General features: G+C 50.5%; 1 protein-coding gene across 1 annotated transcript in view; it reads right to left on the bottom strand.

Annotated features, from left to right (window-relative positions):
- The window catches only part of LOC127056661 (zonadhesin-like), a 75,002-nt gene that overhangs the window by 7,012 nt on the left and 41,126 nt on the right, over positions 1-26,864 (bottom strand). Inside the window, exons 11-19 of the mRNA XM_050964767.1 lie at positions 11,459-11,700; positions 10,531-10,695; positions 9,423-9,550; positions 8,434-8,702; positions 7,253-7,461; positions 6,362-6,506; positions 4,432-4,682; positions 2,901-3,030; positions 1,305-1,473 (exon numbers count right to left, since the gene is read on the bottom strand). Coding sequence (XP_050820724.1) covers positions 1,305-1,473; positions 2,901-3,030; positions 4,432-4,682; positions 6,362-6,506; positions 7,253-7,461; positions 8,434-8,702; positions 9,423-9,550; positions 10,531-10,695; positions 11,459-11,700 — 1,708 coding nt within the window. The remainder of the gene's footprint in view (positions 1-1,304; positions 1,474-2,900; positions 3,031-4,431; positions 4,683-6,361; positions 6,507-7,252; positions 7,462-8,433; positions 8,703-9,422; positions 9,551-10,530; positions 10,696-11,458; positions 11,701-26,864) is intronic.

Here is a 26,864-nt window from a genome sequence, read left to right as displayed (position 1 = left end):
TGGCACCTGCGCTGAAGGAGATGGATGAACACAACATCAGAGGAGTATTATAGCGCCTCCCAGGATCTCACAGGTTCCTGGATTTTAAAGTCAGAAGTGACCATTACAACCATCTAGTTCCGAGGTCGGCAACCTTTCAGACATGATGTGCCAAATCTTCATTTATTCACTCTAATTTAAGGTTTCACGTGCCAATAATCCATTTTCACATTTTTAGAAGGTCTCTTTCTATAAATCTATATTATATAACTAAACTGTTGTTGTATGTAAAGTAAATAAGGTTTTTAAAATGTTTAAGAAGCTTCATTTAAAATTAAATTAAAATGCAGAGCTCCCTGGACTGGTGGCCAGGACCTGGGCAGTGTGAGTGCCACTGAAAATCAACTCGCATCCCACTTTCGGCACCCATGCCATAGGTTGCCTCCCCCTGATCTAGTTAGACCTCCTGCTTACAACAGGCCAGAGATTTCACCCAGCAACTCCTGCCTCCAACCCACTAGATGCCTCTCAAGTGGTGGCCACAATGACACAGCTGAACTAGGACAACTGTATCTCAAAAGGTACCATCACTTTTCAGTGCCAAGGTGCTAATGGACCATTGGCAGGTGCTTGAAGGCCAACCTGACTCTGTGTATCTGACTCCTGGGACACATTTGCATCACCCTTGGCCTATATATTGTTTGTTTATGTTCTACCAGACAGCCTGCTGCAACAAGCAATGCTCTAACTCATTCCATCTGCTCTTTGACTATCAGGGGAAAAAATCCTGTGGATCAGGGACTTAACGGTGGGTCAGCACCATCCACGTGGCTGGGAAGGGAGCCTAGCTAGGGAAGTGAGGAGGTGCAATGAATTAACACAATCTCCACAGCAGCGTCCTTTGGCAGAATCCCAGAGGGAGGGCAGATGGTGGCAATGGTGCCTGCCCTCCCTTGGGTCATCCTGCCCAACAGGCATGGAAAAGTAATTGACACTTTCCTGCAGAAAGGCCTGAGAGTCCAGTTGGACACAGGGTCTGAGTCACCTCTCTGTTCCTCTGGGTGTATGGGGTTGACTCCTTGGAAGTCAATGGCATGAAACTGGACCAATGCAGTGATGCCTCAGGCCCATGCTCTCCACACCCAACGGTGCTGTCACTTCCTTACCTTAGCAGTAAGCAGGACAAATACATAAGTGGACCCAGAGAGGGAGAAGAAAGATCAGAGATGCACTACGCAGTGCATTGCCTCCTGGAAGATTAACTAGGGTTTAATGAACTACCTTTCAGGAGCCAAGTCTGGTCTGTATTTATGTAGGGCCAGTACCTGCGCCGGGAGACTGTTCTTCTGACGGGGACTTTCCAGCTCTCCCCAAACACATCCACGTCCCGCACGCGAGTGCCATCCGGCTTGGTAAAGTCGTTCTTATACTTCCCATCAAAGTTGCCACACAAGCCTTCGACTTTGCTCTTGTAGGTGTTGGCCAGGGTTATATCTAATGGGGGCCAGAAGGAAAAGCGGATAGAAAGAAACCTGTAGCCACAAGTGCACAGGGGATATGGAATGGAATATCAAGCAGCCCCGCAGCAGGAGCCATTCCATAGGCTGCTGATATGGCAGGTGCCCTGTGCATGGGAGACAGACCTGCGTTCACAACTCCTGCAGGGCTAGGCCCACTTATACGGGCTACATATAGGAAATCCCTGCTCGTTAATAATAATTACGTTTATTTATAGGGAACCTCCACCCAAGGGCTGCTACACATCCCACATACTTGTGTGCACATCTCATTTTCTCCCCCATACATCCTGCAGACTGACATGTACCCTCGACTCACCTCTCCGATACAGTCCACCTGCTCTGGAATGGTGCATCTACACTGCAATACAAGACCTGCAGCATGGGCACGGCTTGCCCAGGTCAGCTGAATGAGGCTTGCAGGGCTTGGGCTGCCAGGCTAAAAATAGCAGAGCAGATGTTCGGGCTCGGGCTGGAGCCTGGGATCTGAGGCCCTGTGAGGAGGGAGGGTCTCAGAGCCGGGGCTTCAGCCTGAGCTCGAACGTCTACACTGCTATTTTTAGCCCTGCACCCCAAGCCCCATGAGCCCAAGTCAGCTGACTCAGGCTCTGAAGCTCAGTGCCATGGGTTTTTTATTGCAGAGCAGATGTAACCTAAGGGATCTCCTGCCCTGCAAGGAGAATTCTATTGAATATCATTGAGTTCCTGGAAAACTAACCTTCCTTTCCTGCAGGACAGCTGGGATTTTAAGGCTTTGGGACTATGATTATGTGTATAAACACCCCACCAGAGACACACATTCCCTGAATGCCTCACTAAAATAATATCGTCTGATTCTGCTCTCCCTTACACCTGCTGCAAATCAGAAGTAAAGATGTTCAAGTCAATGGAGTTATATTCCTGTAAAATGGGTGTAAGGGAGAAGGACCTAGAGAACAATTAAGGAGAGCCTGCTGAGAAGGGGACAGGTAGTGATGGACCCACACTGCAGTCCTGTAGCTTGGGGCAGAGCACCAAAACTTCACTGGCGTTTTGGAAAATCAGCGAGGGGGCAGGTCCAGCCTTTGTCCCATTGCTCTAATGAGCAAACTACGGTGAGTTTTCTTTTGCTAAACTTTCTCAGTCAGGTTTCGGTTTTGAATAAACAAAACTAGGAACAATCTGGATCCAGGTTCCATTCTATCCAAACCAATGATGTTCTGGGGGATCCAGACAGAAGGTGACAGTTTTGCTGTCTCTCTAGTTCCTGGGAAATAATTTGTCACCAGTTATCTGGGATTTCATATTACAGAGAAGAATCATGCAGTTAGACAATGCAAGTTCATAATTTCCTCTGGGACTGAAATCTCCTACAGGACATAGGATTCAACGCATTCTACAGTGAGTTCTCTTGGTCATTCTTACCTAAGTTTTCAGCACCATCATAGCTGAGCGATAAGCCAAAATCTGTCTCCATGTAAATTCTTGTTGGTCTCTGGTATATGCGAAGACCTTCATGAGGCTGGGCAGGGGGGATGGTTTTCACTCCATCCACCTAACAGAGACAGAATTATGTACAACTCAGTGGACAGATAAAATTCAGACCTGCTCCCAGTGGAGGTGTGTCACACCCAGTTAACCTTTCCTGTTTTCAGGTTTTATAATGAAATTTTCAGACAGCGATAACCATAAACAACAGATGTTCGTCTCCTCACTGTAGCTAAATGCTCTATGGAAAGAAGCTGGACTGATATGAATTTCAATATTTTCCCACCACTCTGGGAGCCCTCTGGTTTTTGGCTAGAAAAGACGTTGACTTATATTTACATGAGCAATATGTGTACTAGTACATGATGATGATAATGTGAGGAAGGCAATATAATGATTACAGCATCATTTATGTGCTTTCTCTCCCTTACTAGTGACACCAGATTTCACTGAGTTATTGTGAATCTCACGATATTTGGTGTTCTCGAAGCCCAAGCTCCAGGGGGCAGGTAAGCACACGGGAACCTCTGCTTTTAGTAACAAATAAAGAAGTACATGTGCATCCCCCTGGAGAAAATCTTGAAAATGTGACCCCTAAATCTTAAAAATGAGCGGGCAAAGCAAAATAACCCCAAATTTATTATTTTTTCAAACTACTCTGATTTTTAAGCCAATCATGTGATTTCTGGGGCCTGATCCCTGATTTCTGCACACTTGAGGTTAGCCGTCCTGCCGCTATTCTCCTCTCTCCTGCGCCATTAGTGATTCCATGTTGGATAAGCGCATCACACTGTGCCAGGCAGAAATGCGATCCATTGTTGGGAATAGCTGACTTGAGTTCAGAGTGACTTGGGTTCAGAGTGCAGTGTTGTTTATTGACCTGCCTGAGCGAGACTGGGAGCCAGGAACTCAGGGATTTTAAACCCAGCTCTGACACTGATCTCGTCAGTAGGTCCCTTGGCTTCTCAGCACCTCAGTTTCCCCATCTGTAAAGTGGGGATCGTTATCCATATTTACCTACTTCACAAGGCAGCTGTGAGAGATACTTACTTAATCTTTGCAAAGTATGAGGAGAAGCTGAGACACTGAGAAGCATTGTGTGCTAGTTTTCAGAAAAGGCTCGAATGCAGTGGTGCGTATTCTGTGAAATGCCTATTTAAATACAGCCCCGCATCTGCACTCAGACATTGTTCCTGAGGCCAACCTCAGACTTCACTCTGAGCAAACATGAGACAGAGATTCCAGTGGTTACACTTAAAGTCCATTTTGGAACCAGACAGCAGCATTTATGATCTTCATAGGTCCCTTCGGAGACCACAAGACATTCTGCTGCAGTCTAGAAACCCTAAATGACATAATCAGCACACCTTATACATGGTCAGGAATCCCTGTCGATCACTCCACATTTTTTGATGTTACAGGAAAAACAAATGAGCGCTAGGAGTGTGCAGCTTAATGCACTTCTTACCACAAGCTGCTTCTTCTGCCTGAACCACACTGTGTGATTGTAAACACTGACACGGATCTCCTGGAGGAAAGAAATGTGGGACACTCTAGGGAAAAGCTTGTTCTTTCCTTCAATGCTGAAGGATGGCAGGCGGTCGGGGATGCTGGAGACAGTCTGAGACAGCATGTACGTATCTTTGCCTTGGAAGTGATGCATCAAGCCATCAAACGTCAGGTAGTGTGGATCTCCAATGACGAGGCACTTCCCAAAGCCTAGTAGAGAAGTCACATTAGCCTCCAAGGTGTATGCAGAGGCCAGCTGAACAGGGCTGAGTCTGTGCTGTGACTCAGTTTAATAAAGGGCTGGTGAGTTGTGACATGCTTTCCTGTGAAAGCTACGCTAGGTGCTCAGATACCACAGGACGGACACACAGACTCATCCCTGAGCCGAGAGCCAATGGAAGTCCTCTGGTTTGAGTGGTTCACAGGCCTTGTGAGATGTGCATGGCACATACAGCTCCTCTGCAGAGGGTGAGTCTCACTGGGACAATGCATTGGGCTTAAAATGGCCTCTAAGAAGTGCCAGTTCGGGCATTGCCCAACAGGGGAATTTCAATAAGTTGCAACGCAATGTTGGGGCCTTTACAGGTTGTGTCTATGTTTGAAATAACCCTTCATCCGGCTCTGACCCACCTCTCACCTACCTCTGAGGTCTTTGTATTTATTACTGTGTTTGCGAGACCTTGCGACCAGTTTTTAATGTGTTGGATAAAAGCAATGAAGGGGTAGGATGAGGCTGATCCCCATGAAAGCACACAAAGGGGAAGGACAGGGGAGCAAGAAGGCTTCTCCCCTCTTCAATCTGCCTGGGCAGGGGCCAGCCATAATCCAAATCCCAGGGCTCTCCTAAGCACAGGCCACAGGAGTGCTAGGACTGCTCAAATGGGGAAGGGAGGAGGCTAGAGTTTTATCATCCCTCCGCACTGGTCAGCTGCACCACAGAAAATATGCCACCCTGCTCTGCAAGTCACAGCTGGGGAATCATTTACTTGGCAATGAAATACAAGAGCGTCTCTAGCAGACCTGGTCAGACACCTGAAAAGCATTTGATGAGAAACAGCCCAATCCCTCAACAGCCACATTCCACAAGTAACATTTGTCCAGCTCTGATCCCTGTGACAGCTTTTTTTCTCTTCATTGTTGTTCTCAAGCTAGCCATGCACTGGAGGACAATGGAGTAATTGCCAATGGCAGGGGTTCTCAGACTTTTGTACTGGTGACCCCTTTCACATACCAAGTCTCTGAGTGCGACCTCCCTTATACATTAAAAACACTTTTTTATACATTTAACACCATTATAAATGCTGGAGGCAAAGCGGGGTTTGGGGTGGAGGCTGACAGCTCATGATCTCCCATGTAATAATCTCGTGACTCCTTGAGGGTCCCAACCCCCAGTTTGAGAACCTCTGGCCAATGGATTCATAGGCACTAGTCTTTCATTCTTTTTAATGCTTCATTCTCTGCTGTAATCTGAATTTGACCTTTGGCAGAGATAATATAGATACTCATTGGCTTTTGCATCTTTGTTACCAACTAAATAGCAGGTTAGTTTCTATTTAAAAATTACATCTCAAATCTGTTGTTCCATTTTCTTCCAAAAATTTGGTTTCTGTTAGGAGAACACATCATTGGAAAATGAGAAGTGAATTTTCTGTTACAAAAGCACCAGGGGCCAATTCTTGTTTACACTAGGACCCCTTTGCACTGCAGTGGCAGTGTAGTGGGGCCTTAGAGTGGGCACATGTTACTGTTACCTCTGCTGCTAAGGCTCCCTTGCACTGGTAAGTGGCCCTCCAGTAATGGCTGCCTCCTGCTTGGATACACTGGAGGGTGGAATGGACTCTTGGTGCCCACCCCAGCCCCCACACCTGCCAGGCCCTAGACGTACCTACCTGTCGGTTTACATTTGTATTTCCCCTTATTGTTGAGGAAACAGACCTCCCAAGCATCACAGCCATAGGCCTGGCACTTGATGGTATTGTCCTTCTGACACGTGCATTTGTGGGTGCAGTGGGGTTTTATCCAGCTCTCCCCAGCCTGTGGGAATGCACGCTGTGTTAATGATACAGGACATCGCTCTTCAGCTGTGCAACACAAGGTCAGCAGCAAAGGGAGTGAACTGAAATCTAGTGTTCAGGCCATTCCCTGGCTGCCTAATCAAGGCCAAGTCTCATAGCGAGCTCATGTGGGGATACCAGACTCCGCTGGCTGCAGTGGGGCCACAGAGAAATCTTGAGAGCTTAGCTTGTGCCCTGACAAACAAATCCAACATTACCGTTGGATTCACTGCAACAGCCTCTTGTCTTTTCCCTCCCTGCTGCAACACCACAGTGACAACTAAGCTGGAGATCTGCTGGTCTTTTTACCTTTTGTGTGCTAATTTAGACATAAAAAAAGATCGGGACAAACATCCAGAGTGACCTTTGGCAAATCACCAGCAGCCACATTTTCAAAAGGGGCCACTGATTCTGGAGGCCCCACCTAAGATACTGTCTTAGTGTGGGGGATGGACTCGATGACCACTGGAGGTCCCACCCAGCCCTACGTTGCTATGATTCTGAGATCCCCTTGGTTCTGATTTGCCAAAGTGCTGAGCACCTGCAGCTTCCACTGGCTTCATCTAGAGCTGCGGCTGCTCAGAAGCTCTGCAAATCAAATCCAAGGGGTCTCCCTTTAGTCCCTGCAGATTTATTTCTATTTGACCCACCAGGCAGCAGTCAGAAGCTCCAGCAGCTGTTTACAGCTGTTAAAAACGATAATCACCTGGTACAGAAACTACTTACACTGTAGTAGTTATCTTCATCGTCTCTGCAGCCACACTCGCTCAGTGGTACACACTGGTCATCGCTGAGCACGTAACCCTCACTGCAAACGCAACCTTCCGTGCATTCTGTTGGCTTTTCACAGAGGGAGGACGCATAAATATTATTACATGTGGCTGGGCAGGAAGATGCACAGTCAGTGTAATAGCTGTTGGATGGACAAGGCAATGCTGTGTGAAGAGAAAAAAAACAGCTTTATTACAGAGTGCAAGGGAACTTTTCCATGTTCCAAAGCAGACACGCCTGGTGCTGACTGGAAGGACTTGGGTGGCAACAGAACAGTAAAGGTTACTTCTTTAGGATGTGATGGTGATGGCATAGTTATGGCTTCATGTATTGTTAGAAACAGGTAAGCCTCTCAGAGGCTGTCAATTCAATTCTAGCATGAGCACCTCTGAGTTTGTGGGCATTGTGTCTGAGATGGGCTTTTCTTCAGTCTAGTTCAGTATCACATCTAGTCTTGGTCACCATTCAAAAAAATAAACATACAAGAAAAGAGTGAGGGCCAGATCTGCCAGTGTGCTCCAGCAGCTTTGCATTACTCTGGTGATGCAAAACAGCCAGAATCATGGTTTAACTGACTGGCAACATTTGTATTTCTGTCTCTTGCACAAGCTAGCCAGAGCATGTCAGTGAATTTGGCTTTTCATATGCCACAGACCGTCCTTAGTCCTTCCTCTGGCAACGCTCCCATGGATGCCAAGAGGAGTTTTGGATGAGTCCAAGCCATGTAAGGACGGCACTGCTAGGCCCAAAGGACTCATGCAGTTGTAAGATTCCAAGTGCTCTCTAGTCTTCTTAACTCCCTTCTTCATTATAGCCTCATTACCATGTCTAACTATGTTCTTTTGGCTGCTCAAACCAACCCACCCCAGAGTGGCTTTTCATAAGTGGGCCTAGTTGTGAATAGTGCTGATCACTTTTAACTCCCATCGACTTCAGTGGGAGATGCAAATGTTCAGGATTTGGCCCAACTATGAACACAAGCCAGTGTTGTAACAGAGTCCTAACTGCAGCTAATGATACTGTATCTTCCTAGCATCTTTGATTTGTTAATTAACCACTCAGCTAACACCGCTAGTTAATTCTCACATCAGAGTCAGCCGTCCAAACGCCATGCTGTTTACTTTGAATCTACTTACGGCAGAATGTGTTGGTCCTCCATTTAATGATGACTCCTTGCTTCTTGCAGGTGTCCACGTAGGCCTGTGTGATGGCACAGAGAGTGGACAGCATGCCATTGTATTTACACATGTCATAGATGCAGGTCTGGATGAAGAGGTCAGGCTCGATCAGATGGTGACATGGTTTGAAGGTGTCCGACTTTAAAACATTGCACTGGTTTTCAATGCCTGACTTCTCCTCTGCGGTGCAAGGTGGGCCCAGCTCATCTCGTGTGTCTGGCAAGCAGCTGCAAGAAAGCACAAACACAGCTTGTTTCAGTTTGGAGACGAACACACAGGCTGACCTCCAGGCTGGAATGTTGGCTGCCAGTGAGAGGAGTCAAATGAATAGTCCTGGAGGCTGCAGGGGTCTCTCTAGTCACCACATGCCAGCAGCACTGCCAGCTTTCACCACCTCATCAGACTGTCTCAGCCCTGACACAGAGGGACAACCTCCTCGAGTTGTTCAGATGCAATACTCATGCAATCTTGGCATTTCTGCTGGGACTGCCAGTTCATGCTAACTGGGATGCCCATTAGGGAATAACCGATACCACTAATTCACTTCACTTATGCAGTGACTTCCAATTGTTAATGAACTGGACTGGATTTGACCTGACAAGATGCTGGTGAGTGGTTCTGTAGCTCATTGGTAAATCCTTGAGGCACCTCTACACACACAATAGATTTCACTAAATTGCATAACAGAGGGGAAAAAAGCTTTCACCTTATGCCTCTGTGACCTTCGAGACTTAAGAACCTCTTTCCTTCTGGGGCAGTGGCCTTTGCTGGAGCCCCAGCAGAATCCCAGGTTCTCAGAGAAGGTGCAGGAGATACACCAGGCAGCATGGCCAGTGCATTTTCCTCTACTTGGCATGTTTTCAAGGAGGGACCTGGTTAAAATGTCTGCAAGGGAGCAAGTGATCTGAATCAACACAAGAGGGGGGATGAAAAAGAGCCAGGTTTACCCCGCGTCACTGTCGGCTGGTACTTTCCAGCTGTTTCCAAACTGTGTGATGTTCTTAGCCTGCACGCCATTGGGCATGAGCAGCTCATCCCCACGCTGGCCGTTATAGTTACCGCACAGGCCACAGACCTACAACAGAAGAGAATAATGTCATAACCCAGGGGGTCTCATCCCACCCCCGCTGCTGACCAAGGAAAGACATGGGCAAATACTGTGAGAAATCGGTTAGTAACTTGCACAGCACTTCCCAGTTCAAGCCGTCACTGTAAAATCTTAATGCCCCAATGGGAAAATGAAATGATATCGCAACATATCTGTGGCTCCCTAGGACTTCCTGGCATTTGCCTTGGGAGAGGGCATGCACTCCCCCTAGTAGAGAGGAGGCTAACGAGCTCTTTTGGGCTGAGCCAGCACTAACTAGTCACACCTGGAAGGGTTGGGCAGCCTGGAGGGAGAAAGCTTAAAAAGGGAAAGCCTGCCATAGACATGGGCAGTGACCAGAGACTGCTGGCTACAGGGACAGATCAGCAAAGAGGACAACACTCGCAGACCTCGCTGCCCCTGCGGCTGCATGGACCAAGTGTGAAGCGGGGGTGACCCAAAAGGAGGAGCCAGAGGCAATCCCTAACCCCGATTAAAGGCACTAAGCCATCAGAGAAGCCAGACTGCCTCAGAAACTGATCCTTTTTCACTCTGATTCTCCCTCAGTTACGGAAGGAGAGGGAAAGGGGCCTTTTTGTTTGTTTTGTTTGGAGAATCCCCTGTGTGCCACAAAGAGGGGAAGGACTCTGTAAACCACTAAAATCGTGGGGGACTTGGGGTGGGAAGACACCCTCACATACCTAAATAACCCAAAGGGTAGTCTCTGTAACTAACTGTCAGCTATGCACCCAGTTCTGTCATTTCCTGTAACTATCTCTTTGAAACAGCTGTAGGTGGTTGTAAAAAGGAAAAAAGAAGAAAACAGCTTGTGTGTGCAGGCAGCATTGCTGCAAGCAGTAATAATAAAGCAAGAGAAGAAAATAAATTCCAATCACACCATAAAGCAGAAGAGGAAAGTCCATGCTTTGAAGTGATGCCTTTTATTTTCTTAACATACTGAATCTCACCTTGGAGAAGTAAGATTCTGGGAGGCTGATTTCCAAGTGCTGATTTCCATCATATTTCACTAGCAGTCCAAAGTCAGTTTCCACTACCATGTAAATGCCCACATTTCCTATGGACACGCCTCGTAATCGGTTCTTTACCGGAGTTCGGACTCTCTCGTTATTGAGCTGGTGACAATAGACGATTTGTCAGCACAGAACATAGTCGCCTAGGAAAGTTTTTTCTGCTCATAGTTTATTTTCTCCAGGGGTCTGGAAGATTCCCCAACAGAACTTTAGCCGCTTTTATACTTTCAACCTTTGCGGTCTCATGGGTTGCAGTGACCACCCTTCCAGCCAAGGACCGGACAGAATTCCTGTGTCCTGCCTTAGCCAGGCCGTTGGAAGGGTCACTGTTGGGGCAGAGGTCCCCCCCACCTGCAGGGCTGAGTATACATCTCAATATAAGCCCCAGTTCCTGGTTAGCTAATCCAAAATAATGTAATCCAGTCTCACCTGGTGCGGCTCTCTATAACTGCAAGTGTCTAAGCCATATAGAGATGTTTAAGTCAGCTATAGCTTTTGACTGTGAACCCTGGTTCTTTAGCTAGTTCAGGCAGTGGAAACTTATATTAGATCCAGAGATTCTAGGATCAAGTCCTGTAGACAATGACTCATGCAGGGACATTGGTACAGCAGCATACTCAAAATAGGTGCCTCTTGCAGCTGGTGCTGTGAGAAATTACTTCATATCTCAGTGTCACCACACTGGGATACATGTGGTGGGTTAGGCAACACCTTTCATTGGACAACTGCACTGCATAGACACCTGGCTAGCAACGAAAGGCATGCCTGTCCCTTAGTAAAACATAAAGATCCCTTTTCCTAAGGCTATTTTTATGTGCTGCTTTTAAGATATCTGTTCTCAAAATACAACGGTCCCACTACGTACCAGGATTGCCTTATTCTTCTGAAGGGTGATTCGGTTGCCATAGATGTCAATGTAAACCTCTTTGAGATACGTGGCCCCTCTCTGTCCTCGATCTTCGTTTTTGCCACTGATGGTCACTGGAATGACACTGTTGCTGTTGCAGACTTGGAGCAGGGTGTAGGTGCAGGTGCCCAGGAAGGTGTGCATCACCTTGTCAAAGGTGAAGTAGTGGGGATCTCCTGCCACCTGACAGGATGCTCTCCCTGAAGGTCAAATAAATGTCCAGTGACTTTGGAGGATTTTATAGTGACCTCACTTAATTAACGACTTCTGTTAATGTCAGGTGTCATCACTATGAAAGGACCTGAAGTGGGCTCCAAAGGCCTGATCTTGACCCTCCTTACTAAGGCAAATTTCCACTGAAGACATTCCAGATTAAGGCTGATCACATTCCAGGGCAAATTTTTTGAATGAGACGCCTCAACTGATCTGCACAAAAACGTACAAACTGGTAGCTGGGCAGTGAAAGGACCAACTGTTACTGCTGTTGTGGGCTCTCTGCACAGTGCAGATTACCTGTGCATACCGAGTGCAAGTACTTTACAAGAGCAATTTAGACTTGCTATTTTTTAATCTCTCCTTCCCTCTCTATATTTTCCTAAATCAACCCCTTGGAGTTCAGTTTTTTCATTTGTGGCACTGGGTGATTTCGGGCTTGATTCTGCATTCTCTACTCACGCCAAACTCCAGTGACCCTGCAAGGATCTACGCCAGCTCCACTCCCACTGTAGGCGAGGGAGCTCAGTGATTGCAAGAGAGGGGATTTGTCTTTGAATGTCTCTCAGCACTGGCAAGAATCAGCCGTCAGCTCCTTCCTGTGCCATCGCATAAGGGACAAGGTATCTGGAGAAAGCCCTTCTGGACCAGAAATGTCTAATTGCTGAACTCACATCTAGAACTTTTCACAGGAAGAACTCACCAGAGGAGTAACAACCCAGCACCCCATCCTGAACACTGCATTTCTCCAGCGCTCCACACTCCCAGCTTGTGCATGTGATGTTGTTTTTGCTGTTGCAGGTGCAGCGCTCGATGCACGCGTCGTGGGTGAACCAGCTTTCACCCAGCTGTTGGAGAAAGGAGAAGGCCTTGAATATATAATAGTATAAAGTCAATCAATTAATGTCATCCTAGTGGAATATCAAAGGAGTTTGGAATAGTTAAATGCCTGTGACACTCTCCATGCCATTAAGTGGCCCCATGGAAAGACAGTGTGACCTAGGAGATGGTATCCAGGCCTGGGACTCCTGAGACATTGGTTCTAGTCTTGGCTCTGTTGCTAGTTGATCTTAAACAAATCACTTGACCGTTCTGTGCCTCAGTTTCCCCATCTGTTAAATGAAACAGACCTCCTTTGAAATGTGCTTTGAGACCTGGTCTTGAACGGTGCTTTATACAGTGAAAGCCAGGAATTGTTGTTATTTACATGAACAAATATATCTACAGAACCCACTGATCTGAGCCCAGCTGACGTGAATCTGTATTCATTAATTGTTATCAGTTCAAGTGACATAGAACAAACCCCAGACTCTTTCAATCAGTTTCAAGATGCTTGGAATAACTTGCCTGATGATAGTGGCTGTTTCCATCTACACAACCACAGCTGCTCTCTGGCACACAGGTGTCTCCACTCAGAACGTAGCCTTCCTTACAGAAACAGCCTTCCACTGGTAAGGAGCTGCAAGGGCTAAATGCAGAGGGAATCACGCAGGTGGCAGGACACCTGCTCCCACAGCTCTCGTACTGGCTTCCTCCTGGACAGGAGATCGCTGCAAGTGATAAGAAAAACCCAGATCACTGAAAGGAAAAGATCCCAGAGCAATTCTCTTGAAACTTCCCGTTTCTTCCAGGACAGGAAAGGCTTGTCAGAACACTCTGCATATGGTGACTGCTCTGTGCTGAGGTTTTTCTCCAGGGACAGAGTGGAAACCCTTTGCGCAGGGAATGTCAGACAGACAGACAGACAGGCAGACAGACAAATGATGCCTGGTAGGGGACCGGTTGTATCCAGGTATCGGAAATAGGCAACAGGATACAAGTCCAGCCTTTCACCTATTGACGTGGACATCAGCTGAAATGTGGCTCCGGTGGCTTGTCTCTCGCAGTGCACAGCTGGCTGGTGGCCCGTGTATAAGTAGCGTAGGTGAGTCATCAGTGTCCAGTGGCTTTCCATGCTCTGACTCTGGAGATTCCTGTCCTTCTGCTGGGACTCCCTCCCAGTGTCCTCACTTTCCCTGCCCTCCGCACTCCTGGTCTTCCCCTCTTCCTCCCTTCACTGTCCCCTCTCCCTTCCTCCTCTATTTCAACTAACCCCCTCCCGAAAAACCCAATCAAACAACCCATACCAGGCAGGCCCATGCTGGTTACAATGCAGACCCCTGCTCGCTCTGCTGGTGTCTTACTCCCTCTCCCACCCTGCGCCTGTCTTGCCTAGACAGAGTGGAATGGGGCTTTGGAGCAGGGGCTGTCCTCTGCTGCCTATACAGTACCCAGAGCAATGGGCCCCCATCTCAGCTGGGGTCCGTAGGTGCTGCTCTAATATACATAACAAATCATACAAACAATTTAGGGGTAAGGAGGAGACTTTAGTGGGGGCAGAATGCCCCAAATCTTCCTATTGCAGAGCTTTCTACACCTTCCTCTGAAGCAGCTGGTGATGGGCGCTGTCAGAGCCAGGATCCTGAGTTTGCTGGCGCATGGCTCGGTTCCAATAAGGCCCCTCCAATGGGGACCGCCTAGCGCCTCAATAGGATCTCTCCAGAACAGAGCTGATGCACCCCATGCACACAAGGTGGGGGAAGGTCACCCTGCTGCTTCCTGTGCAGCACCTGTTCTATGGGGGACTGGAGCAACGGTGGCCCTGATTCTCCTCTGGCTTACTCCAGCTTTACACTGGAGTACCTCCATGGACTTCTGGGGCTACTGCTGATTTCCACTCATGGAAGTGAGTGGAGACACAGACCCTCCTCCTCTAAACTGCCAGGCTAGTACCTTTCACAAGGACTTAACATTCCTTCTTAACAATTACAAACAGAAGGGACTGTGGTGAGTTTCACTAGAGTCACGGGTACTACAGCTTGCACGGCAGCTCCTCAGACTGTGGACGCTCTATATATAAAGAGAGGATTTCAACCTCTCAGGCGCTCTGATTTTACCAGCACTAAACTCAGACAAGTTAATACTCAGATGCTTTGTGAGGCTAGATCAGATTCAGTCTGAACATTATATCAAACCTGGCAGAAAAATATGGAAAAATTGGAAAGAGTCCAGGGCAACTGAAGCACAACAAAAATGATTGGAGGGCTGGAGCACATGACTTATGAGGAGAGGCTGAGGGAACTGGGATTGTTTAATCTGCAGAAGAGAAGAATGAGGGGGGATTTGATAGCTGCTTTCAACTATCTGAAGGGGGGTTCCAATGAGGAGGAAGCTCAGCTGTTCTCAGTGGTGGCAGACGACAGAACAAGGAGTAATTCTAGGACCCAGTGTAGAACTGGGCCAGACTCAGGAAAAGAGAAAGGAGAGACCACCTTCAGAGCATTACGGAAGAGGAAAGTCCATGCCATCAGGAAATACAGGAAGCTCTATTTTTAAAGTATCTGAGGGGTAGGCATGTTAGTCTGGATCTGTAAAAGCAGCAACTCTTTGCTGGTCTATTTTTAAAGAAATTCTTGCATTAAAAAAGTTGAATTCCAGAAATTAAAAGATATAAATTACAACACTCACGGCACAAAGTATTATGTCTCCATTCTCTGCAGATCCCAGCATTTGTGCACGCCTCTGCATAAGCCTGCAGCCCATTGCATAAGGACACTGTCGGCTCGTTAGCATGACACATGTCATAAACACAGTTTTCCAAGAATTTCTCTGGAGCTACTATGGCGTGGCAGTCCTTGAAGATACCTACGTAAGTCAAGAAAGAAACAGAATCACAGAAAGAGAAGAGGACAAAGCTGATCTGAGCTCAAAGAGCAATTCCCAAATAATCTTCACATCCTGGTGCCATCTCAATGCAAGATCCAGTCTGAGCAGGTAACTCAACATAACTCCTGGAGCTTCTAGTGCAGCTTTTAGCATTAGGAGCTGTAAACATTTCAAAGGGGACTCAGTGCTGTGGTCCCCAGGGAGCCAGGTCCAGGTGTAGGCAAGTGCATGCTGTAATTTGCAGTGACTTCAATCCATTTGCTCAGGACTAAGCCACTGCCATAGTACCTGTGGGGTCGGTGATCATGCCACAGGCTGTGTTCTTCCTCGCTTCACTCTCCAGCAGGGAGTCACAGACTAGTACTTCATCAGGGGAGCATCTGGCAAGAGATAAAGAAACATACATCAAAAGATTTTCTATTTCCTCAGGCCAGATCTGCAAAGGACGATGCCAAGTCTGCACAGCAGGCACCATTTTACTACAGCCACAGAGCAGAATCCAGACTCCCTGACAGGCTGAGTTCTGCCCTCCACTCCCACAACACAGGAGGGGGCTCCCACATCTGCACTGGGCACTTTCGGGTGTTCCACAGCTCAGATGGAGTTGAATTAGGGATGGACAGGGCCGGCGCTTCCACTTAGGAGGCCTTGGCAATCGCCTAGGGCACCAGAATTATTGGTGGGTGGCATTTTGCCGGAGGGGGCGGCAGGTGCCTCCGGTGGAGCTGCCACAGTGGTGCCTGCGGACGGTCGGCTACTCCCGCGGCTCCGGTGGACCTCCCGCAGGCACCACTGCGGCAGAACCACCGGAGCTGCGGGATCAGGGTGCGGGACGGCGAAATTGCCATGCGCCTAGGGTGTTAAAAGCACTAGTGCAGGTCCTGGGGCTGGAACAAGCTGCTGCAGGAACCAGTGGATCTGTCTGGCTCCTGAGTGGGACAGCAGGTGACCTCCCACCCACCAGCAGATCTTCCTGGATTGGGAGACAGCAGAGCCTGAAGGCAGATGGTAGCAGGCCAGCCACTCACTCCCTGCTTATGGTCAATTGGAGAGGGGGTTCCTGGGTGTACCGGACAGGATGGGAGTTGTGCTCAGCCCTAGTAGGAGACTGGGTCGTGGAGTCATGGATGGGCGCCCCATGGCTGAGTATGCAGCACGCTTTCCTAGAGCTTTTGTAGCAAAGACCAACTGATTAGCTCCCCTCTGTACATACATGGTGTTATTCTCTGCCACTAGCCAGCTCTCTCCAAGCTCAGTGGAATCTCCTGCACTGCTGCCATTCGGCTTTATGTTATCATCCTTTGCATCACCATTGTAATTACCTATAAAAATGAAAAATGTGCAGAATACGTGAAATTCACAACCACAGAATGCACACGGTCATGAGGTTGTCAAAGAGATTTTAAGGAACTGGCTAGGGTTTATGTGCACGAGTGCCCTCTGGAAGAAGGAGTAAGAATTACTCCCTACGCTTCTCAGGTGCCGCGCTGTTAAGAGCTGATGAAGATTCCACTTTAGATTAAATGGTAGGGGTCTGTGGTTTTGGGGAAATGGAACTAACCTGCACCCTTACACGCAAACTCTATCATTTCTGAGGCTTAGAAGCCATGTGGGTAACACTCAAGGAAATGTCATCCCACGGGCAACTTCCAGTCCATCCAGATGCAGAGAGAACCAGACACCTCACAACACAACCTGCTCTTGCAATCTAATTCCAGGTATTGGGTTTAATGTGCAGGTGGCTGGGTGATGTTGGTGGCCCCTGACCTACAAGAGGTGAGAGTAGATGACGTAGTTTGTCCCTTCTGGCTTCAAGTCTAGCACTCCAAGTTTCATAGCTCCATTTTCATCCCAGAGAAATGTGGATGAGCGTCCGATAAGCATCTGGGCCGCTGGATGGTTATTCCATATAACGGGGTACACTGGCCCTTTAAGCCTAGAGGCAGTCAGAAGACCTCGTTCCAGGAGGTACAAAGGCAAAGGAAATGGTCTGAGCCAGAAGAGAGGAAGCGGTCGTAGGGAATGAGCAGTTGGATGGGAAAACAAAGGACACCGCCCCTGTAAGGGCCTGGGCCCAGTAGCCCTGTAGTGCAGGGCGGGGCAGGACTCCTCTCTCACTCTCCCAGCTAACTGGGAGGAGCTTTCCCGAGGAGGGCAGTGCATATGCTGCCTTCTCCCTCGGAACGGGGAGAGGATGACAGGAGAAGGAAGCCAAAGCAGGAAGGCTGAGCTCCAGCTGGGAAGGGCCGGGAGCGGCAGCTCCACCAGGAGCAGACGGGCACAGAAGGAGAGCCCCGGGCGGGGTAGAAGAGCCAGAGCTTTGCACTGTTTCTTCTTATGAAACCAACCCTGGAGGGGAGTGTGCCCAGCCACAAGGGGGCGCTCAGGGGGCAGCTACCCTGATCAATCCCTGCTGACCCTGCTGAGTCCAAGTATTGCCAGGCTTCTCTGCTGACAATCTAACTGCTCTCTGCTCGCTCCAGTGGGGAGTTTCTCACTCGTCACCCACGTGCGATAACCTGGAGTCTCCTTTGCTGTGTCACTGGATCAGTACTGGGTCTCTTACATGCATCAAATACACGCCTCTGACCTGTGTCTGGAATCTGCTCTATTCTGGCTTGCTGGACTCTCAAGGGCTCGCTGCGGTTTGCCTGCTGCACAGCACCCAACATTTGGTTGCGCTTGACAAAGAATGTCAAATAATTATGGAGATTCAACATGAAAAACACGTACATTGGGTTATCTAGTCCATCTCCTCGGCTACTTCAGCACTGTTCCCTAGGGGATATTTTCTAATGCTTTGTCTTGCAGCAGACCCACCTCTACTGCAGCTGGACAACAAACAGCAACTCTAAAAAGAAGGCTCAGTGATCAGAGGAGCCATTCCCTGTGCTCGGACTGTAACTACGACAGTGCGGAGACAGTATGGATCTGCGAGGCCAAGGAACAAGACAGCAGAGCACAAAAGCTCAGGATGGCCGGTAAACAGTGACTTGAAAATCTGTCCTTAGCCACAAGAAGGGCCTTAAAGTTTTATTATCGCTTCCATGTATAAAGAAGGAAAAGCATAGATTAGGCCAGATAGTCCCAATCAAAGAGAGACAGACGCACTGCGATGCAAGTGAGAGAAAAAAGATATGAGGGGACCTTGATCAGAGGCATCCAGGGTAGGACTGGGATAATATTTAGATTGTAGTTTTGAATGTGAGATTCCTCTCCTGCTAAAAATGACATCTGCAACTGTCATTTGTGACACTCGAGTTAACTCCTGTATAACCAGAGTTCTTGTAAGTTACGATTGCCAGGTACCCGAACAATGATGGTTCCTTATCCCCAATGCCCGAAATCGCAGCCCATACAAGACAGACTAGATTAATCTGGGATAAACGTAACAGCGTACAAAAAACCCAACCAATCCCCAAACTTCATGATGAATTGAAAAGCTCCAGATCATATGATTGACGTTCTCAAGAACAGGGATACTCACCACACAGACCACAGAGCTGCCCCTTGTAACAACTGGACACTGAGACCTCCACGTAGTGATTTCCATCAAATCTGACCCAGAGTCCAAAATCAGTTTCCAAGAGCACGTAGGCGCCGCTGATCTGGATCTTGATCTTGTTTTCAATCACCACAGGCAGGTTTCTTCTGGTGCCATTCACCTGTACAACAAGTTGGAAACATCTGGTCATGACTAAGTACCCCCATAATTCCCAGTGAATCCCCCACGAATAGTCTAGCCAACGAGCTCACTGGCAGGACTGTTCTCACTCACACTGGGAATTTGGAGGAAATATGACAGAATGTTCACAGAAAGCAAGTTTCAGCTGCCAATCCTGAGTATTCTCAGTGGAAGCCTACTTCTAAGAAGCCACCCAACCAACGAGAAAACAGAAGCCCACCAGGAGATCTATACGTCTAATCACATGTCTCACTTTTTCCAGGTCTCAGTTTAAGGACGTCAGATGATTAAAATACTCCTTTTAAATCACCTGCCACTTACATTCACTTTCCTGTTCTTCAGCAAGGAAATCTGACTTCCATAGACATCCACGTGCACTGCCTTCACATAGGAAACTTTGGTATTGGAGCCCCTGTGCTCATTGGTGGTGGACACGTCAAAGGGTGGAAGCCCCCTGGAGTCGTTGCAGACTTTGGAGAGGGTGTAAGTGCAGTTGCCCATGAAATGGTGAACTCTGCCGTCAAACGTGTAGTAATGCGGGTCCCCGGAGGCACTGCAGGTGGCACGGCCTTAAAAGGAAGAAATGTGGATGAATCCCATGCAAATCCCTACCCCGTTACTGCAGCGCTGTCACTTGCGCTCCACCAAGCACTTCACGTTGGTGCGCACTTCCTGCTCACGCCACTTGACACTGTGATGCAGTAGGGACTGTCTGTGTGGGGAGTGGGAGAGCAGGGGAGGACTTTAAGAGATGGACGATGCCAGAGCCTGTAACCTGAGCTAGGTAAGGGAGGGGAAAGGTCAACACCTTTGCCCGGGAAGGGGACAAAGGAAGGGAGTGGCAGGAGGGAAGCAGTTGGAGTTTGGGCTTGGGGCTGTGTGGGTGGAATTCAGGGTATCCTAGCTAGGATCCAAGCACCCTGAAAGCCCAGAAGGACTCGGTGGAGGGGTCCTGACTGTGCCTGCAAGCTCTGCTGTAACCTGTGTTCCTGTTGTCCAATAAACCTTCTGTTTTACTGACTGGCTGAGAGTCACTGTGGGTCCCAGGAAGAGGGGTGCAGGACCGGACTCCCCACACTCCGTGACAACTGGTGGCAGCGGCGGGAGATACTGCACCCCGTGGACGGCGCTTCCTGCAGTAAGTGACTGGGGAGCAGTAAAACGAAGGGGTGGTTAACCCCTGGGAGTGTGTGCCCAGTGAGAAGGACTTTGCAGTAACAGGGTCCCCCGGGGGATTGCAGCGAGCGGTCCCAGGGGCGGAGGAGTCTGCAGCTCGACCCTGGCAGAGAGGTGGTGACCTCAAGAAGGGCTGGTGCACTAGGGGTCCCCCTGGAAACCGTGGGGAGCGGCGAGCACCCCGGCCTGTGAGTGGCCAGCAGGAAGATGTATGCCAAGCGGCGCAAGGGTGACCTGGTGGAGCTGTGCAAGCAGCGGGGGCTGCACCCAGGGAGGCTCAGCAAGGACCAGCTGATTGCCCAGCTGGAGGAGGGAGACCGCATGAATGAACGGAGCCCTGTCGCTGAGGGAAGCAGCCGAGCAGATGCAGCGCAGGCACCAGTGTCTGTCCCCGCTGGGAGTGGTCAGCCGGCGGACGAGGGCTTCCCGAGACCCCCCCTTCCTAGGCGTAGAGGAAGGGCGGGGAGGAGCCCAGTGTATACCGAGGGCACCGTGACACCCCCGGCCAGCAGGGGATCTGCCCGGCGAAGCCCACCCCCCAGCAGGGGATCCTCCCGGCAACGCTCGGCATCCGTGGAGCGGATGTGGCTGGAATATGAAAGGGAGCTGAGACGGGAGGAGCTCGAGTTAAAGAGGCGAGAGCTGGAGGAGAAGGCGAAACAGCGTGAACATGAGGAGAACCAGCGCCAGCGTGAGCAGGAGGAGAAGGAGAACCAGCGTAAACATGAGCGGGAGGAGAAGGAGAAACAGCGTAAACATGAGCTGGACCTGGCCCAGCTGAGGAGCAGTGAGGCCCCAGCTGCGGTGAGTGAGGGGGGACCCAAGCCTACAAAGAGCTTTGATAAGCACTTGCTGCCCCGGCGTAAGGAGGGGGAGGACATAGATACCTTCCTGACGGCCTTTGAGAATGCCTGCGAGCTGCACAGGGTTGACCCTGCAGACAGGATCGCAGTTCTCACCCCCTTACTGGACTCCACAGCCGTGGAGGTGTACAGCCGACTGAAAGGGGCGGAGGCAGGGGACTACGAACTGTTCAAACAGGCCCTGCTCCGCGAGTTTGGGCTGACTCCTGAGATGTACCGGAAAAAGTTCCGGAGCCAGCGTAAAACCCGTGAGGTCACATACCTACAACTGGTCAACCGGGCGCAGGGGTATGCCCGCAAGTGGACAGCTGGGGCCCCAACTAAAGAGGACCTGCTTGACCTATTCATACTGGAGCACCTGTACGAGCAGTGCCCGTCCGACCTGAGGCTGTGGTTGATGGACCAGAAGCCGGAGAACCTGCAGCATGCAGGCCAGCTGGCTGACCAATTTGTGGACAGTCGGGCAGGGGATGGCAGGGAGGAGTCTCGAAGGAGCAGGCCTGCCTCAACGCAGAGAGAGAGTCAACATGGGACCTCCCAAAGGGGGCCTATGGAGAACCCCCCCAAAAGGGGAACATCCAGCGGCAGGTCCCTCCGACCCACTCAAGGGGACCCACGAGATATGGGCTGCTATCGCTGTGGCCAACGAGGTCACATACGGGCCCAGTGCCCCAAGCTCAGGGACAGACCAAGCAGACCCAACCCGCAGAGGGTGGACTGGGTAAAAACCCAATCGGAGGAGGGGCTACATTCCCAGGAAAGGGGGGTTGGCAACATACCACCTATGGATGCTCCCGGTTCCGGGTTTTTGGTTTACCGGGTGGGCGCGGGGCTGCCCCTCCGGAAAGAGTGCATTGTTTCCCTGGAAGTGGATGGGAGGAAGGTCACTGGGTACTGGGACACGGGCGCAGAGGTGACGCTGGCCCGGCCCGAGGTGGTGGCCTCAGATCGGATGGTGCCTGACACCTACCTGACCCTGATGGGCGTGGGCGGGACCCCATTCAAGGTACCCGTGGCAAGGGTACACCTGAAATGGGGGGCCAAGGAGGGCCCCAAGGATGTGGGGGTACACCAATATTTGCCCACTGACGTGTTAATGGGAGGGGACCTTGAGGACTGGCCTACTAACACCCAGAGTGCCCTGGTCGTGACTCGTAGTCAGAGTCGGCAAATGGCACTGCACCCCGAAAACGGGGAAGGTACTCGACCTGAGGTGCAGGACCCTAACTCAGGGAGCGGGGAACGCCCAGGGGCACGGTTCAGAGAGGCTGCGGCCTCAGACCCAGCCAGCAAGAGAGAGCCGGTCCCCATTCCTGTCCCAGCTGCTGAGTTCCAGGCCGAGTTGCAGAAAGATCCCTCCTTGCGGAAGCACCGGGACCGGGCTGACCTTAGTGCGGTACAGACCATGAGGAGAGGTTGCAAGGAGAGGTTCCTGTGGGAGAAGGGGTTCCTGTACCGAGAATGGGCTCCCCCAGGGGAAGTAGAGTCATGGGGGATCAGGAGGCAGTTGGTGGTTCCCCAGAAGTTCCGTCACAAGCTGTTGTACCTGGCCCATGACATCCCTCTCGCAGGGCACCAGGGAATCCGGCGCACCAGGCAGAGGCTGCTACAGAACTTTTACTGGCCTGGGGTCTTTACCCATGTCCGACAGTACTGCCAATCCTGTGACCCCTGCCAGAGGGTGGGGAAGGCCCGGGACAAGGGGAAAGCAGCTTTGAGGCCTTTACCCATCATAGAAGAACCTTTCCAGAAGGTGGCCATGGACATAGTGGGACCTCTCAGCAAGACGACCCGGTCAGGGAAGAAATACATCCTGGTGGTGGTGGATTTTGCCACTCGCTACCCCGAGGCAGTGGCCTTGTCCTCTATCGAAGCAGACACAGTGGCAGATGCGCTGCTGACAATTTTCAGCCGGGTGGGGTTCCCCAAGGAGGTCTTAACGGACCAGGGGTCCAACTTCATGTCGGCCCTGCTCCGGTCCTTATGGCAGAAATGTGGGGTCCAGCACAACTGGGCCTCAGCGTATCACCCCCAGTCCAACGGGCTGGTAGAAAGGTTCAACGGGACGCTGAAGATGATGCTAAAAACATTTATGAACCAGCATCCGCAAGATTGGGACAAGTACTTACCTCACCTGCTGTTTGCGTACAGGGAGGTACCCCAGGAATCTACTGGGTTTTCACCTTTCGAACTGTTGTATGGAAGGCGGGTGAGGGGGCCCCTAGACCTGATGAGGGACGAATGGGAGGGGAAGGCCTCTCCCGAGGGAGAGTCAGTGGTGGAGTATGTCCTGACCTTCCGGGAAAGACTGGCCGAGCTCATGGGCCTGGCCAGGGAGAATCTGGCCCGAGCCCAGAGGAGGCAGAAGGTCTGGTATGACCGCACAGCCCGAGCCCGTGCCTTCGCCACCGGGGATCAGGTGATGGTTCTCATCCCCGTGAGGAGAAACAAACTCCAGGCCGCCTGGGAAGGGCCCTTCAAGGTTATCAAGCAACTGAATGAGGTAAACTATGTGGTGGAGCTGTCAAACCGGGCACATCACCGTCGGGTGTACCATGTGAACATGATGAAACCATACTATGACAGGGGGAATGTGGTGTTGGCCGTGTGTGGACATTGGGAGGGGCAGGGAGATGACCCCTTAGTGGATCTATTCCCTGGGACAAAAGCTGGTTCCCCCCGGAGGCGATTCCCCTCTCTGATCAGCTGACCCTGGCCCAGCACGCTGAGATCAGAGGGGTGCTGCATCTGTACAGACAGCTGTTTTCCAACCAGCCTGGACGCACTAATTTGACTGTCCACCGGGTGGAGACCGGGTCACACCCCCCTATAAGATGCTCCCCTTTTCGGGTCACTGGTAAAACTGCCCAGGATCTTGAAAGAGAGGTCAGGGACATGCTGGCTTTGGGGGTGATCCAGCCGTCTTCCAGCCCTTGGGCCTCGCCAGTAGTGCTGGTTCCCAAGAAGGATGGGTCAATCCGGTTCTGTGTGGACTATCGAAAGCTCAATGCCATCACCGTATCTGATGCCTACCCTATGCCCAGGCCTGACGAGCTCCTAGACAAGCTGGGAGGTGCACGGTACCTCACCACTATGGATCTTACCAAAGGCTACTGGCAAGTGCCGCTGGACGCAGATGCCAGGCTGAAATCGGCCTTTATCACCCCTCTGGGGCTCTATGAGTTTTTGACCCTGCCCTTCGGCCTCAAGGGAGCGCCGGCCACCTTCCAGCGCCTGGTGGATCAGCTACTGAGGGGGATGGAGAGTTTTGCCGTGGCGTATATTGATGACATCTGCGTCTTCAGCCAGACCTGGGAGGACCACGTGTCCCAGGTTAAACAAGTCCTGGACCGACTCCGAAAGGCTGGGTTAACAGTAAAGGCTGAGAAGTGCAAGGTGGGGATGGCTGAAGTATCTTATCTGGGCCATCGGGTGGGGAGCGGCTGCCTGAAGCCGGAACCAGCCAAGGTGGAGGTGATCAGAGACTGGCCTGCTCCCCAAACCAAAAAGCAGGTCCAGGCCTTTATTGGGATGGCGGGGTACTATCGAAGGTTCGTGCCCCACTTCAGTGCCATAGCCGGCCCCATCACTGAACTGTGCAAAAAGGGGAAGCCAGACAAGGTGATCTGGACTGAGCAGTGCCAGGAGGCTTTCCGGGCGCTGAAGGAGGCTCTGGTTAGCGACCCAGTTCTGGCAAACCCAGATTTTGACAAACCCTTTATGGTGTTCACCGATGCCTCAGACACGGGACTGGGGGCGGTGTTAATGCAGGAGGATGAAAAGGGGGAGAGACACCCCATCGTGTACCTGAGTAAGAAGCTGCTACCCCGGGAACAAAGCTACGCGGCCATCGAGAAGGAATGCCTGGCCATGGTGTGGGCCCTTAAGAAGCTAGAGCCATATCTCTTTGGGCGACACTTCACCGTGTACACCGACCACTCTCCCCTGACCTGGCTGCACCAGATGAAAGGAGCCAACGCCAAGCTCCTGAGGTGGAGCCTGCTCCTGCAGGACTATGACATGGACGTGGTCCATGTGAAGGGAAGTGCCAACCTGACAGCGGATGCGTTGTCCCGGAGAGGGGACCCTGAACTTCCCCAGGTCACTGGGCAGAGTGACCCCGCTCAGTTCAGTCTCGAAGGGGGGAGAGATGTGATGCAGTAGGGACTGTCTGTGTGGGGAGTGGGAGAGCAGGGGAGGACTTTAGGAGATGGACGATGCCAGAGCCTGTAACCTGAGCTAGGTAAGGGAGGGGAAAGGTCAACACCTTTGCCCGGGAAGGGGACAAAGGAAGGGAGTGGCAGGAGGGAAGCAGTTGGAGTTTGGGCTTGGGGCTGTGTGGGTGGAATTCAGGGTATCCTAGCTAGGATCCAAGCACCCTGAAAGCCCAGAAGGACTCGGTGGAGGGGTCCTGACTGTGCCTGCAAGCTCTGCTGTAACCTGTGTTCCTGTTGTCCAATAAACCTTCTGTTTTACTGACTGGCTGAGAGTCACTGTGGGTCCCAGGAAGAGGGGTGCAGGACCGGACTCCCCACACTCCGTGACAGACACCTAACAGGAACAGCATCAACCGGGAACAGAGTGGGGAGGAGCCAGGCTAGGTGCCCATCCCGAAATGCCCTTGTGCTGTAACGGGAAGTCATCTGCCAGGCTCCCTGGAAACTCAGGGAAGTCATCCTCTCTGATCTGGGTCTTGATCTGATGACGTAGAAACTAGGCTGAAACCTTCCAAACTCATTTTCCCTTGCGATCAGGGACAAGATCTGAACCCTGCACTCACAGCAGGAGTGGGGCTTGGGAAGAAGCCGGGAGTGGTCACTGGCAGGTCACGTTCCTTTCTGTAAATGCAGACTCCAGAGAGGAAGCTCCCATGTAAAACAACCCATTTCACCACTTGAGTAGCTAAGGGACGAACCCAAGGCTCTACTGCAAGTCAGTGGCGTCCCACAGCATAGTAACAGGATGACAAGTCCCGTATCCTGCTTTTGCCAGAAGAGACCACTTCCTTTACAACCAAGACAGTGATGATTCTAATCCATACACTGTTCATGTTCCTATGCCACACCCAGCAGTGTGATCTCTGAACACACAGGAAACTGACAATAGCATTATTGTCCAGACTGAGAGGAAGCTCCCATGTAAAACAACCCATTTCACCACTTGAGTAGCTAAGTGACGAGCACAAGGCTCCAATGCAAGTCATTGGCCTTCCAAGTTAAAATAACAAGATAACTTGATTCCCTGTCTCCTGCTTTCGTCAGAAATTACCACTTCCTTTACAACCAATACCATGATGATTCTAAGACTTAAGCGGTTCATGTTCTTATGCCACACCCAGCAATGTGTTCTCTGAACACATGGGAAACTGACAAAAGCATTATGGTTGCATGAAACCCTCTGGAAATATGTTATGGATTTTTCAAACTGTATTACCTAGAAATCTAGAACCCAGAACCAAGCAATCATTTTTAAAAAGAGCACTCTTTGTACAGGTTGAATCACCTAGTCCCAGCTCCAGCACTACGGTTTTGGGTCTAAGTTGGAACCACACCTGGAAGGGACGTAGTAAATGGAAGCGTATAAGATGTGCTTAAATGCCTCTGAGAAGAGTTTGCAAGACTTTGCTTTGTCCGGTCTGACCCTAAACACTAGGGCTGGCCTCAGATTGTCCTCCAGCAAGACTCACAAGCTCAAACAAACCTGGACTACTTCCACATCTGGC

This window comes from Gopherus flavomarginatus, chromosome 8 (assembly GCF_025201925.1).
Source record: "Gopherus flavomarginatus isolate rGopFla2 chromosome 8, rGopFla2.mat.asm, whole genome shotgun sequence".
Classification (NCBI taxonomy): domain Eukaryota; kingdom Metazoa; phylum Chordata; order Testudines; family Testudinidae; genus Gopherus; species Gopherus flavomarginatus.
The sequence above is the reverse complement of the archived record's forward strand: the minus strand, read 5'-3'. Positions and strand labels throughout refer to the sequence as shown.